The sequence below is a fragment of the Pristis pectinata genome, chromosome 29 (assembly GCF_009764475.1).
Source record: "Pristis pectinata isolate sPriPec2 chromosome 29, sPriPec2.1.pri, whole genome shotgun sequence".
In the NCBI taxonomy this organism is placed as follows: Eukaryota; Metazoa; Chordata; class Chondrichthyes; order Rhinopristiformes; family Pristidae; genus Pristis; species Pristis pectinata.
Genome location: NC_067433.1, coordinates 3473900 through 3488636, shown reverse-complemented (window position 1 = coordinate 3488636; position 14737 = coordinate 3473900). Strand labels below are relative to the sequence as shown.

Below are 14737 nucleotides of genomic sequence, written 5' to 3'. Positions count from 1 at the left end.
GTCTTTCTCTATGACTTAGTCCCACAAACTGAAGAGAGTTTCAGAACGTGAACAGAGCATTCTTTTGTGCAATTATATTCCACATTGATGACCAATATAATTGACTTGAGGGCACCCAGTAGACAATTGATATTTATCATCAGAAGATTTTCAGTTTGTGGTTTAGTCACTTTTCACCACTTTTGATCTTTTACAAGAATATTAGTTGGTGATTCCTACAGATGCAGAGTGAATTTAAATGTTTCAAGGAACTAGTTTCCCCTTTGGTGCCTCCTTTGACAGTTGAGCTGCTGCATAGATTCCTTATGAATATAAAGGCAGTTTTGGAACTATATTCTCAGAAAAATGTTGACCCAGTTAGTTTCCAGCTTTGTCCAGGAAGAAGAACTCTGTAATCAAATGAGCTTCTCTCTCTCCAAACTTCAGTTGCTCTCCCAATCTCATCTGCCAATCCCTGCCCCACAAGTGTAGTGGTTAACGTATTACTATTACAGCGCCCGTGACCTGGGTTCAATTCCGGTCACTGATTGTAAGGAGTTTGTACGTTCTCCCCATGTGTCTGCGTGGGTTTCCTCCGGGTGCTCCGGTTTCCTCCCACATTCCAAAGACATACGGGTTAGGAAGTTGTGGGCGTGCTATGTTGGCGCCGGAAGCGTGGCGACACTTGTCGGCTGCCCCAGAACACTCTATGCAAAAGATGCATTTCACTGTGTATTTTGATGTACATGTGACTAATAAAGATATCTTGTCTTAGTAGCTCTCGTTCATCACAATCCCTCCCACCAACTCCCATCAGTCAGTCCTCTCCTACTAACTTCCATTTGTTACTCTGTCCAAGTTCCATCCAACAGTTTCATTCCCTCCAGTTTCCTTTGGAGAGTTGCTCAAAGCAGTTTCTAATGGCAATATATCAATGATCAATGCTCTGATTAAATTGGCCTTGTTCAGTGTTGTGAGCACTCCTGTCTATTTGTGTTAAATCTGGAGGAATATGTTCCATGCAAGTGTTTGTGCTAACTGACAGTTTGTGTTTCTACTTAGGGGTATTTTCCTGGACACCATCCTTCCTCGGTATGATGAGAACGGCGTCCGACCCCCAATAGGACAGCGGACACGACTGAGCAAGGGAGACATCAGCCAGGCTCGGAAGCTGTACAGGTGTCCAGGTGAGGTGGGCCAATGGATGGTTAGAGTGTGGGTCACTAACAAGCACGGTGGCGACAAACAGAGTTCTTCAAAGAGGGAGATTGGATAATAGTTTGTAAAAATGAAATATTGAACGGGGTGGAGAGCAAGCTGAAATGTTAGCTGCTGATCATGTATAGAAATCTAGTGCAGACTTAATGGGCCAAATGGTTCATTTGTGAGGCTGGAATAAATGCAAGTGAGCTTTCCTTGCTTTCAAAGGAGCCCTGCTACTGTATATAACACCAGCAACTTCAGCAGGAGGCGAGTGCCGATAAATTTAATGGATTGCTTTGGAAGGCTGTGACCAGGGTGAGGCAGCTGTTGACCATTCATTGGGAAGGTTGGCCAGTGGTCTGTACTGCATTTAGCATTCCAGAGGAACAGCTCTCTGCAAAGCATCAGTAACCTGAGCTCCACTCACTGAAGTACAAAACTAGCTGAACCCCTGACTGCTGCAGTAAATCACAAGCTGAGTAAATCTGCAAAGAACAATCACAGTTCTGGCATGCTGACATCAGTTACAACTCTGTGTTGTCAAACACTGGAAGATTTAAAGTGAAATATGAAATATTTTCATTCTCTTCATGTCCTGTGAATCATGCTTATTTGCTCTCCTCCAATGAAGGCACTGGCTGCCACAGATACAGGCTCCTTCAGTGGTCTGCCTATTCTTTAGGTGTCAATCTGGAAGAAAATTTGACAAGGTGATTCATTTAAAGCGTATCACAGTTAAACATTCTATCCTGTCCCAAACCTCACTCACACCGGCAAGAACCACACTGGAAGGTGATTGGCAGTGAGAACCACCCATTTCCCCACCATACTGCCCAACATCAAACACAGTTTCTGCCACCTGCCTGATTAGCTAATTTAACATGTGCCAGGAATTGAAGCTGGGACCTACAGCTCATTATTGCACTGGTTAGTGTTCCATCAACAGCTGGTTTTCCATCTCTAAATGGAGTTAATGGAGGATTGGAATCAAGAGCTGAGATAAAGTAATTTCTGTCTGGTTCTCCTTGCTCATTGTGCAGCCTACTGTGTTAGTGAAGGAACTTCTTTTACCAGGGTCTTATTGCACAAGATCCTAATGTTTCGTAATGAAACCCAGCTGGGCTTGCCATCTCTGAATGAAACAATGCTGGGGGATGCCAGCTGAGAACCTTTTATCCTCTGACTCACTCATTTTTCAACCAATTTTGGCATCTTTTTCTTCTTTAAGTCTTCAAAGCACTGGATTAGTAAATTTCTTCTTCCATTTATCTGTGTGGGCTCGAAATAGGTCGGCCCACGTGACAATCTTGCGTGCGCACATATACACGTCCAATTTAGATTATATACTGTTGCACAATATTCGAAAGTAGAATCAGTTTCTCTTCACTTCTTGGCTCAGCTATCTTGCCTTAAGGTCAAAAGATTGTGAGTTCAGGTTCCACTTCAGCACATGAAGACATATAATAGGCTGACAATTCACAAACATGTAATTCAGTAGTCACAGAGTAACGGTACAATACAGCACAGAAACAGGCCTTTCGGCCCACCGAGCTCTTGCCGACCATTAGCCACCTGTTTTTACATTAATACTAAACCTATTTTATTCTCCCCACATTCCCTTCATCTCCTTGCCAGATTCATCCTCTCGTTTACACACAAGAAGCAACTTATAGAGGCCAATTAACCCACCAACAGGCACAATTTTGGAATCTAGAGCACTCAGAGGAAATCCATGCCATCACAGGGAGAACATGCAAACTCTGCAGAGTCAGCACCACAAGCCAGGATCGAACTCAGGTCGCCTGAGCTGTGAGGCAGCGGCTCTACTGGCTGTGTCACTATGCCACCCCTGTGTTGTCAGTGGTGCTACCTCTACTTATTACAGTCATTGAAACATTCCTCATGCAACCAAATGGGCCTTGGTTGTATGAGGAATGTTTCAATGACTGTAATAAGTTTCATTCCAGTACTCAGAGGTTTTTGTTTACTTTGTTGGAATTCCACCCTCAACTATAACCACTAAAGAGGGGTTAACTAGTTGGTCATTTTGTTATTGTTGTGGTTTCTATCAAATTGCTGCTGTACTTGCCAATCCAAAGTTTGGCAAACCAGAAGCATTTGTTAATCGAAGATCTGCAAGATATTTTGCCGTGACAAAATGCCACCTAACTGCAAGACTTACTATCTATAATAGGACATGGATGGCCATGTACATAAAGGTGTGCAGTGAGTGAGCAGGGCTGAGGTTTATCTTCTCAGCTGTTGCAAGAGGAGTATAGCAGTGGCAGAGCAGGGGTCGTTAAGCTCTGTGCTATGTTGGGTGTTATACAGGACATAATGGGAGGGGTGTAAGAGAACTGTTTTGATCTGTACTTTCAACCCACTGAAGAAAGAATCAGTGCCTGGGAGATGAAGCAGAGAAAGTGGAACATGTTCCAGCAGGAGAGCCTTTGGGAAGCAATGATCAAAGTTTTGTCAGATTTAGGATATTTATTGAAAGAGATCTGATATAATCATGTTAATATATTTAATGACAGAGGGCTGACTTCAGTGAATTGGAAAGGACTGTGCCCAGGTGTAATAGAATCAAAGATTGGTAGTCAATATGGCAATGGAACAATGCAAGTTCTTTAAAAGGGATATGGTTCACAAACATTTGCATAAAAGAAAAAGGTAATTAAAGCTGGAGTTTCCTGGGTGATTAAAAAATGGAGGGTAAAATGAGGCAATAAAAAGGCTTATGACAGTCATAAGCTCAGAGTGCAACACAGTTGAATGTGGGAAGTACAGAGCTGATTTACAATACAAGAATGGTCTAGCAGCTAACATAAAGGAAACCTAAAAGTCTTTATACTGATATAAGTATAAAAGGATAGTCAAAGGTAAAGTGGTTTTGATTAAATCAAAGTCAGCATAGATTTTTTAAAAGCAAATTGTGTTTGATTATCTCCATCAAGGTCTTTGAATAATTATTAGAGATGGTTGCTGAAGATAGTGTGGTTGATGTATATATAGACTTTTGAAAGGCATTTGGAAAAGTGCCACTGAGTAAATGTAGCAGAATTAAAACTTGTGGGATTAAAGGGACAATGTTATCATGGATACAGAAGAAAACAAAGACAATTGTGGCCATTTAGTCTGAGAGAGGTGTACAGTAGTTTTCCCCAGAGGTCAGTATGAAGATCGCAGCTTTTTCTTTATTAATATGAATGAGCTAGGGTAACAGAGCATAATTTCAACGTCCACTTCTGATGTAAAGCTTGGAACTATATTAAATAAGAAGAATGATAACAGACTTCAGGAAGACTTTGACTGATGAGTAAAATAGACTGAGCCATGCCACATGAAATGTAAGACAGAGACATGTGAAGGAAGGGTGCATGTTGTAAGCAAAAATAGGGAGAGGGATGAGCTAAAAGGTACAATTTTAAACTAGGTGTAGGAATCTAGGAGGCAGGACAGGTTAAGAGAGCATATGGGATCTAGAGCTATATTAACAGAGGAATAAGGCTCCACCTAAACTGCAATATTTCAATTCCACTGCATCTGGTCTATAGCAGGATTGTCCAGTCCATGTACACTCCTGGTCCTCTGGCTCCCTCTCAACCACTTCTGAGTAAATACAACATCTCTACTATTTTATCTGTCTTGTCTGGAACTCGGCAGCATTTTTTGAAGTTCATCCAGTGAATTAGGTAGGGCCTATAGAGGGAGGTGGTACAAGGGTATGGAAGTTACATTAAACCTTTTTTGCAGGGTAATGAAGAAATGCAGGGGATTAATTAGGTCAGCCTATCAAAGAGCCGGCATGGGTTTGATGTGCCAAATAGCCACCTCCTATGATACCAGGGAAGGGAGTGAGGCAGCACAGTGGTATTCTCAGTCTATGCATGAGGTAGGAGAATATCCTTCTGGTGATGACATTTGTAGCCAAATTATTGCTGAGTTCTGAGTGAGATACCCAGGCTCATTCTGTGGGAGTACAGGTCAGGTCCTCCTCCCGGACTTCATTAACACATTATTAAGGCACAGCGATTTACCTGGCTTGGCCTCTGTTTCTTTTTTTCAGTGTTAATTCATTTTCTGCAGTTATTTCAGCAATATGGTTCTTCGGTTCACTGCCTATACAAGTGGGCATCTATGCCTGTTGTATTCAGTGCAGTAGTACTCCAGTCCCCTGCTGCGCATTCCCAAGTCCTTGCTGTTGTAGCAACAGGAGGAGAAGTAGTAATGAGAACATGAAAACATAAGAAATAGGAGCAGGAGGAGGCCATCCGGCCCATCAAGCCTGCTCCGCTGTTCAATAAGACCATGGCTGATCTGGCCGTGTACTCAGATCCACTACCTGCCTTTTCCCCGTAACCCTTAATTCCCCTACTGTGCAAAAATCTATCTAACTGTGTCTTAAATATATCTAATGTGGTAGCCTCTAATGGTTCCTTGGGCAGAGAATTCCACAGATTCACTACTCTCTGGGAAAAGCAGTTCCTTCTCATCTCTGTCCTAAATCTGCTCCCCCCAAATCTTGAGGCTATGTCCCCTAGTTCTAGTCTCACCTACCAGTAGAAACAACCTTCCTGCCTCTATCTTATCTATCCCTTTCATAATTTTATGTTTCTATAAGATCCCCTTTCATGCTTCTGAATTCCAGTGAGTATAGTCCCAGGTGACTCAATCTCTCCTCGTAGGCTAACCCCCTCATCTCCAGAATCAACCTGGTGAACCTCCTCTGCACCACCTCCAAAGCCAGTATATCTTTCCTCAAGTAAGGAGACCAGAACTGCACGCAGTACTCCAGGTGCAGTCTCACCAATATCCTGTACAGTTGCAGCATAAACTCCCTGCTCTTAAATTCAATCCCTCCAGCAATGAAGATCAATATTCCATCTGCCTTCTTGATAACCTGTTGCACCTGCAAATTAACCTTTTGCAATTCATGCACAAGCACTCCCAAGTCCCTCTGCACAACAGCACGCTGCAATCTTTCACCATTTAAATAATAATAAAATTAAAGGCTGGAAGTGCTGAGGTGCTGAATGAGTGCATCAATATCTGTAAGAACGTGAGTGATTTGTAAGAAGTTTGGTTTAGTTTGGTGTGAATTCGACCTGCTGCACATTATGCTGTTTTCTCTTTGTTATCATAGTCATATAGTTGTACAGCCCAGAAGCAGACCCTTCTGCCCACCACATCCATGCCAACCTTTTTGCCACCTACACTCATCCCATCGCATTAGGACCACATCATGTCTCGCCTATTAAGTATTTGCCTAAATGCCCCTTGGATTAGTGATTATATCTGATTTCACCACCTCCATTGGCAGTGAGTTCCAGATATCAACCACACTCTGTATGTAAAACTTTTCCCTCAGATCACCTTTAAAACTCTTCCCTCTAACCTTCAATGTACACCCTCCTTATTTTTGATGTCCCAACTACGGAAAAAAGATTCTGATTGTCGAACCTATCTATGCCTCTCTTAATTTTTTTACCTTTATCAGATCACCCCTCAGCCTCCTTCGCTCCAGGGAAAAGAAGCCCAGCCTGTCCAGTCTCTCCCCGTAACTAAATTCCTCCAATCCAGTCAGCAGCTAACATAATCAAGGACCCCTCCCACCCTGGTCATTCTCTCTTCTCCCCCCCTCCTGTTGGACAGAAAATACAAAAGCTTGAGAGCACACAGCACCAGGCTTAAGGACAGCTTCTACCCCACTGTTATCAGACTCTTGAATGGACCTCTCGTACACTAAAAGATGAAGTCTTGATCTCCCAATCTACCTCGTCGTGGCACTTACACTTTATTTGTCTACTCTGTAACTACAGCACTATATTCTGCATTCCTGTTTTCTTTTTACTACCTCGATATATGGCATGACCTGTCTGGATGGCACACAAAACAACAGCTTTTCACTGTATTTCAGGACGTGACAATAATAAACCAATAAACATCTTGGTGAATTTCCTCTGCACTCTCTCCATCGTTCCTATAGTGTGGTGACCAGAACTGCACATGCTTCTCCAAGTGTGGTCTTAACAGTATTTTGTAAAGTTGCAACATAATGTCCCAACTTTTATATTCTATGCCCTGACCTATGAAGGCAAGGATGTCACGTGCCTTCTTTCACCGCCCTATCGACCTGTGTTGCCTCTCAGTGAACTATTAACTTGAACACCAAGGTCCCTCATCATCAAAATTTTTTAGCCCTTTAGCGTTTACTGTTTATGTCTTACTCCAATCTGACTTTCAAAAATGCACCTCCTTGCATTGAAAGGATTAAGTTCCATCTGCCATTGCTCCGCCCGACTTTCCATCTGATCTATAGTATGTCCTGCTGTAGCCTTAGACAATCTTCCTTTCTTTCCACAACACCACAATGTTTGTGTCATCCGCAAAATGACTTACATTCACATCCATGTCGTTAATATATAATCTCACTGAGAAAGGTCCGAGCATCAGTCCCTGTGGTACACTACCGATCCCTGTGGTAAACAGAGACTTCCAATCAGAAAAGTATTCTTCCACCATTACCCTCTGCCTCCTATCACCAAGCCAATTTTGGATCCAATTAGCTAGCTTGCCTTGGATTCCATGTACCTTAACGTTCTGGACCAGTCTACTAGGCAAGATCTAAAATCCATACGGACAACATACACCACCCTGCCTTCATCAATGTTTTTGGTTCCCTCCTCTAAAAACTCAATTGTAAGACAGTATTTCTCCCACACAAAGCCATGCTGACTATCCCTAATCAGCCCCTGCCTTTCCAGATGTATATAAATCTTATCCTTAGAATTCTCTCCAATAATTTCCCTATCATTGATGTAAGGTTCATTGGCCTATGGTTATCTGGCTTATCCCTGCGGTCCATCTTAAATAAAGGAACAACATTGGCTATCCTCCAGTCTCCTACTATCTCACCTGTAGCTAGTGAAGATCCAGAAATCTCCATTGGGGCCCCAGCTTCCCATAGCATCCCGGGATATATCATCAGGCCCCAGGGGTTTGTCCACCCTTAAGTGTTCCAAGACATCTAACACCTCCACCTTCGTAAAACTGACATGCACCAGACTATCAACATACTCCTCCCTGAACTCACCATCTTCCACCTCCTCCTCCTCGACGAATACAGAAGAGAAATATTTATTTAGAACCTTGTCCACATCCCCTGGCTCCACACACATGTAACCGTGTTGGTCCCTAAGGTGACCCACTCTTTCCTCAGCTACACTCTTCCTCCCAGTATACTTACAGAATCTCATGGGATTCTTAATCTTCCCTGCCATGGATATTTCATAGCCCCTGTTCGCCATCCTAATTTCTTTCATAAGAGTTCTCTATCTTCTATATTCCTCAAGAAACTCAGTTCCAGTTTCCTGTATCTGTCATGTGCATCCCTTTTTCCGTGATCAAATCTTCAATATCCTTTGTCACCTAAGATTCTCTAATCTTGCCATCTTTGCCCTTCACCCTTATTAGAACATGCAGACCCTGAACTCTTACTAACTCTCACAAGAGATTCTGCAGATGCTGGAATCTGGAGCAATGCACATAAAATGCTGGAGGAATTGATGAAGGATCTCGACCCGAAACGTTGACTGTTTATTTCGCTCCATAGATGCTGCCTGACCTGCTGAGTTCCTCCAGCATTTTGTGTGTGTAACTCTCTTGTAAACTACTCCCACTTGTCAGATGTTGTTTTACCCACAAGCATCTGCTCCCAACCTATTTTCACCAGGTCCTCTCTTACACTATTAAAATCAGCCTTTCCTCAATGTAGGACCTTAACTTGATGGCCAACTTTATCCCTTTCTATAACTACCATGAAAAACTTGCAGAATTAAGGTTGCTGTTCCCAAAATGTACTCACTGACACTTCCACCACCTGTCCAGTTTCATTTCCTAAAATGTCAGGTGCAGCCCAGTCTCTGGGAGGACTATCTACATTTTGTCTCAGAAAACTCTCCTGAGCACACTTAACAAGTTCCGCCCCATCTAAGTGCCTTGCACTAAGGCATTCCCAGTCAATATCGGGAAAGTTCAAATCCCTCACTACTATACCCCTATTGTTCTTACACTTTTCTGGATAGTTTGTCATTTGGTTTGGCTGTGTTTGGGCTTGTAGCACCATGGATTGTGGTTTGCATTTTGGAGGGCATTTGCCCTTTAGTCCAATGGCCATTTTAGTGAGGTGTTTTTGGTTGGTAAATAAAATCTTCGTCTTGACATGGATAAGCTTGTTCTTTCTAATGTGAAATGCCTCATAACATGTTTGGTGCAACCCTTCTCCCCCCTGAAGATACAAAAGCCTGAAAGCACAGACCACCAAGCTGAAGGACAACTTCTATCCCACTGTTATAAGACTATTGAATGGTTCCCTAGTATGATAAGATGGACTCTTGACCTCACAATCTACTTCGCTATGACCTTGCACCTTATTGTCTGCCTGCACTGCACTTTCTCTGTAACTGTAAGACTTTATTCTGCATTCAGTTATTGCTTTTCCTTGTACTACCTCGATGCACTGTTGTAGTGAGATGATCTGTATGGATGGCATGCAAAACAAAGTTTTTATATGTACCTCAGTACATGTGACAATAATAAACCAATATCAATACCAATAATCACTACAGTTTAGCAACACCATGACCACTTTGATCACTTTGCACTAAAATGGACGTTTTTTTTGTTTTTATTTGTGTTCTTCCTTGTGAATGCTGCTTATATGACGCTTTGTGCCTGTGATGCTGCTGTAAGTAAGTTTTTCATTGCACCTGTGCACACATGGACTTGTGCAGATGACAGTAAACTCGACTTTGACCTTATTAAAGGTGACTGATAACAAGTTGTTGTTTCGAGATAATATGTACTCTGTAAACAAAAGATCATCACAAAACAAGTCGCAGTAAGATAAAAATCATGTAGGTTGACTTCACAAGATGTGCTTCAATATCCTGATATTTTACTTGCTCTTTTGAATGAATTACATCTTTCATTTTGCGGGCAATTCCTGGGATGAGAGATTTGAGTTACGTTGGTAGCTTGGAGAAGCTGGGACTGTTCTCCTTGGAACAGGAAAGGGGAATGAAGTTGGGAGATTGAAAGGAGATGATAGTGAAAGATAAATGAAAGTGAGAAGTGGAGAAGGAGCATTCAGGATAGTATTGAGAAGCTTAGCACCGTGAACTGGGAAGGCACATGAGGCAAGCGTAAGTGGCAGAAGGAGCAGACCACCTCATCAACTACCTCCCCTCCTCCTGTAGGACACCAACTTCTCCAAGTGTGGGAGAGTCTGATGTTCCCACATTGGTCTTGTTCGCTACCTCAGAACCATAAACCAGAACAGAAATACATTGATCACAATCCCAAGGGACTGCCAATGAAAAAGACAAGGAAGAATAAATCGTAATAGCAATGGGTTAAGGAAATCTTCTCATAAAGTATCTAGTAGTCAATTGCCTTTATTGCAAGAGGATTTGAATACAAGAATAAAGATGTCTTACTGCAGTTTTATAGGGCCCTGGCGTGACTGCCCTTGGTACATTATGTACAGCTCTTTTTCCCTATCAAAGGAAGGATATACTTCTGATAGAGAGAATGCATCAAAAGTTCATTACATTCATTTTTGGGATGACAGTTTGTCTGATGTAGAGAGATTAAACAAACTGCTTTCTTGAGTTTATAAACATGAGTGGTGATCTCATTAAAACATAAATACTTCATAAGGGGTCATGGGGTAGATGCTTCCCCAGGCTGGGTGTCAGAACTAGGGGTCACAGTCAGAAAATAAATCTTGGCTATTCCAGACAGAAATGAGAAGAAATTTCTCCAAGAACACAAGATAACAGGAGTAGGAGTGAGCCACCTGGCCCCTCAAGCCTGCCCTGCCAGACAATGTGATCACGGCTGATCTACCCCAGGCCTCGACTCCTTCTCTGCGCCAGATCCCCCATAGCCCTCAATCCCCCGATCTTTCAAAAAATTATCTACCTCACTTTAAAAGTTTCTAATAATCTGGCCTCCATAATTCTCTGGACAGAGAATTTCAGATTCACCACACTCTTCAAGAAGAAATGTATATGTACCTCGGTTTTAAATGACTAGCTACTTATCCTGAAACTGTCCATTCATTCAAGATTCTCCCACTTCTCAACTCCTACCCTGTATGCCCACTTAGAATCTTATATGTTTCAATAAGATCACTCCTCATTCTTGTAAACTGCAAAGTATACAGACCCAACCTGTTTAGCCTCTCTTGTTAGGACAACTCACTCATTATAGAGTTATAGAGCACGGAAACAGGCCCTTTTGCCTAACTTGTCCATGTCAACCAAGTTGTCTGCCTGACCTCGTCCCATTTGCCTGTGTTTGGCCCATATCCCCCTAAACCTTTCCTATCCATGCACCTGTCCAAACGTCTTTTAGATGTTGTAATTTTACCCACCTCTACCACTTCCTTTGGCAGCTCGTTCCATATACTGACCACCCTCTATGTGGAAAAAGTTGACCCGCAGGTCCTTTTTAAATCTTTCCTCTCTCACCTTAAACTTATGCCCTCTAGTTTTGGACTCCCCTACCCTGGGAAAATGACTGTGACCATTCACCTTATTTACAACATACCAAAATCATTCTCATTCCAGAAATTAGCCTAGTGAACTCTCATGAACTGTATCCCAATGCTACTCTGAGTTTCCTTAGATAAGGGGACCAAAGCTATGTCCTGTGTTCCGTTGTGGTCTCACCAGCACCTTGTACAATTGTAACAAAACTTCCCCATTTCTAAACTTCAACCCTTTTGTAATAAGGGCCCAATATGCCTTTTGCCGTCTTAACTACTTGCAGCACCTACCTGCTAACTTTTTGCGATATATGCAAGAGAGCATCTAGATCCCCCTGTACTTCCCTCACGCATGCTCATCTGTCTTTCATTAAAGATAATCTACCTTTTGATTCCTCTTACCCATGTGCATGATGTTACGGACTCAGTGAAAGTCCCTTTAAGATAGAGAGTGTGTGTGTGTGTGTGGGGCGTGCTTACGTCAATAGAAGATAAAGGATGTAATGACGTTGTTGAAGAAGTTAGAAGAAGAAGGAGAGAGAGAGGGGAGAGAGACACCAGCCTGCTAGTTTTCTCTATCGATGGATGAGAAACTATAACTGTGTCTGCCACTGAAATCCATGTATGGAAGTTGGAAGTAATCTGGTGGAGTTCACTTTGTTGCTGACCTGTAGAAGGAAACAGGTATTTGTGTGTGTGGACGACCACGATTCGGATGCTTTTCGGGGTGAGGAAGTCACTACCGAGTAAACACTGAAGTGTCGCTGGGGTTCCATCGTGGAACATTTGGATTTCGTATTTACTCTCTCTATGTTTCTCTACGTCTAAGTCTTATCTTCAGACAACGGTGGTTGTTGAAGAAGCCCTTGCTCATGTTTCACCTTATGGCTTGCGGAACTGAACTTTAAGAACCATTCCTGAACTTGGAGTTTGGGACTTTGCCACACACACACACGAAGAGTTTAGTTTTTGGGGTTAACGTTCGAGGTTTAACATTTTTGAATTCTAACATACTAACATTTTTACTTTTATTTTACATATTATCATAAGTAGTGATTAATAAAATAGTTTTTAACACTGAATCATGCTCAGTGTGTTTCTTTTGTTGCTGGTTTGTGACAATGACCTCACACTTTCCCACATTAAACTTCATACGCCAAGCTTCCACCCACTCACTTGATCTGTCGGTATCCCATTGCAGAGTCATAACAGTTTTATCACAGCTTGCCTTTCAGTTATTTTTGTGTCATTAGCAAACTTGCATACTTCACTGCCTTCTCCATGTCATGAATAGAAAGAGTAAATAACTTGTGAGGGCCAGGAACTGATCCCTAGGATACTCCACCAGTTTCGCCCAGAGGGCAATGAGTCTTTGGAATTCTTTAGCCCAAGAGGGTCGTGGAGACTTGGTCACTAAGTATATGCTAGAAAAAGTTTGATAATGTTTTAGATATTAAGGGAATCAAGGAATGTATAGATACGAGATTGCAGATGCTGGAATCTGGAGCAAAAAACAAACTGCTAGAGGAACTCAGTGGGTCAGGCAGCATCTGTGGAGGGAGGTGGACAGATTGAGATGAGACCCTTTATCTGGACTTCATCCTTACAATAAAACAAACTGTATGTAAGGTTAGTGCAGGAAAATGGTGCAGAGTCATGATCTTATTGAATGGTTGAGCAGGCATGATGGGCTGAATGGCCTTATTCCTGCTTCCATTTCTTATGATCGTATATTCACCACGTTTTCTTCAGTCCTGTTTTGGAATGTGATGTTTTAAATTCTGTTGTACTTAAAAAAAATCTTTAATGAAAGACAGATGAGCATTAGTGTATAAGCATGGCTCTAGCATTCATCTGACTGGTCATTAGAGACCAGAGCAGTCTTGAGGAGAGTTTAACTTTAAGAGGATCCTGAAAGACAATATACTCAGCACAACAGGCAGATGGTGTTGGTTTCAAAGTTTCTTATCACTTAATCCTCTTTGGTTGAAATCAAATTAACATGGTGTTTGGAATTTTCCTCGCTTCTTGGCAAATGTGAGCTGAAAAACAACAAGGCTCAATTACCCATACTCTGACCGAAAAACACTAGTATCACTGGGACGTGAACTGCAAGAAATGATGTTTAGATAAATGACACGTCAGATGAAAAGGTAATCAATGGAGTGGAGAGGACTGTAAAAATAGCACAGAATTGGAAGAGACCAGGCACACATCATGCCCAGATGCTTCTTCCACTGGACTATGTGCAGTTTTCATTGGCTAGCCTCTACCCGCTTGAATTTGTTTACCGACTACTCAGAAGATTAAGCGACAAGGATTAATGATTAAAGCTCTGGCATCAATGTACCATCACGGTGTAAATTTGAGGCTACCTCACCACATTTTCTGGATAAGTTTCCCACTGAACCACAGATTCGTCCATCACCAGACACATTAAACCCTTCTCCTCTCCTTTTATCACAGGGATTGTTTCCTCCAACACACCCTGGTTCACGATTCCTTTTCCTTTGATGCCCACTCCCCTTTCCACAGAGACTCTGGATAGTGCTTCTATCGGTACCCACACCACTTCACAGAGCAAGAGATGTAATTCTTTGACTTTAACTGCTTGCATTTCCACTGTCCAGGTGAAGCAATGATTTAGTTGCATTTCTTCCAGTGTTTTTTTCTGCATTCACTGGTCACAGTGTGGTCTTATCTTTGGTCACAGTGTGGTCTTATCTTTCTTGAGGAAACCAAGTGAATGCTTTGCAGAACACTTCTGTTGAGTCTGCAAGTGTGCCTCTGAGTTTCCAGTTGCCTGTCTCTTTACAGCCTTCAGGATTCAACATTGAATTCAACAATCTTACATGATTAATAATTGCAGCTGCTGCTTCTGGTAATTCTACTTTTTTTTGTTCTTTGCACCCCTCCAGAAATGTTGTTATTCACTCACGCCTTCACGCACCTCCAACACCACTTTTATCACTGTATCACAGACCTTTCTCTGTGTTCTCT

At 42.2% G+C, this 14737-nt stretch overlaps 1 protein-coding gene across 1 annotated transcript in view; it reads left to right on the top strand.

Moving 5' to 3' along the window:
• The window catches only part of LOC127584204 (bone morphogenetic protein 1-like), a 203848-nt gene that overhangs the window by 128886 nt on the left and 60225 nt on the right, over positions 1 to 14737 (top strand). The window contains 1 exon segment of the mRNA XM_052040801.1: positions 1042 to 1166. Coding sequence (XP_051896761.1) covers positions 1042 to 1166 — 125 coding nt within the window.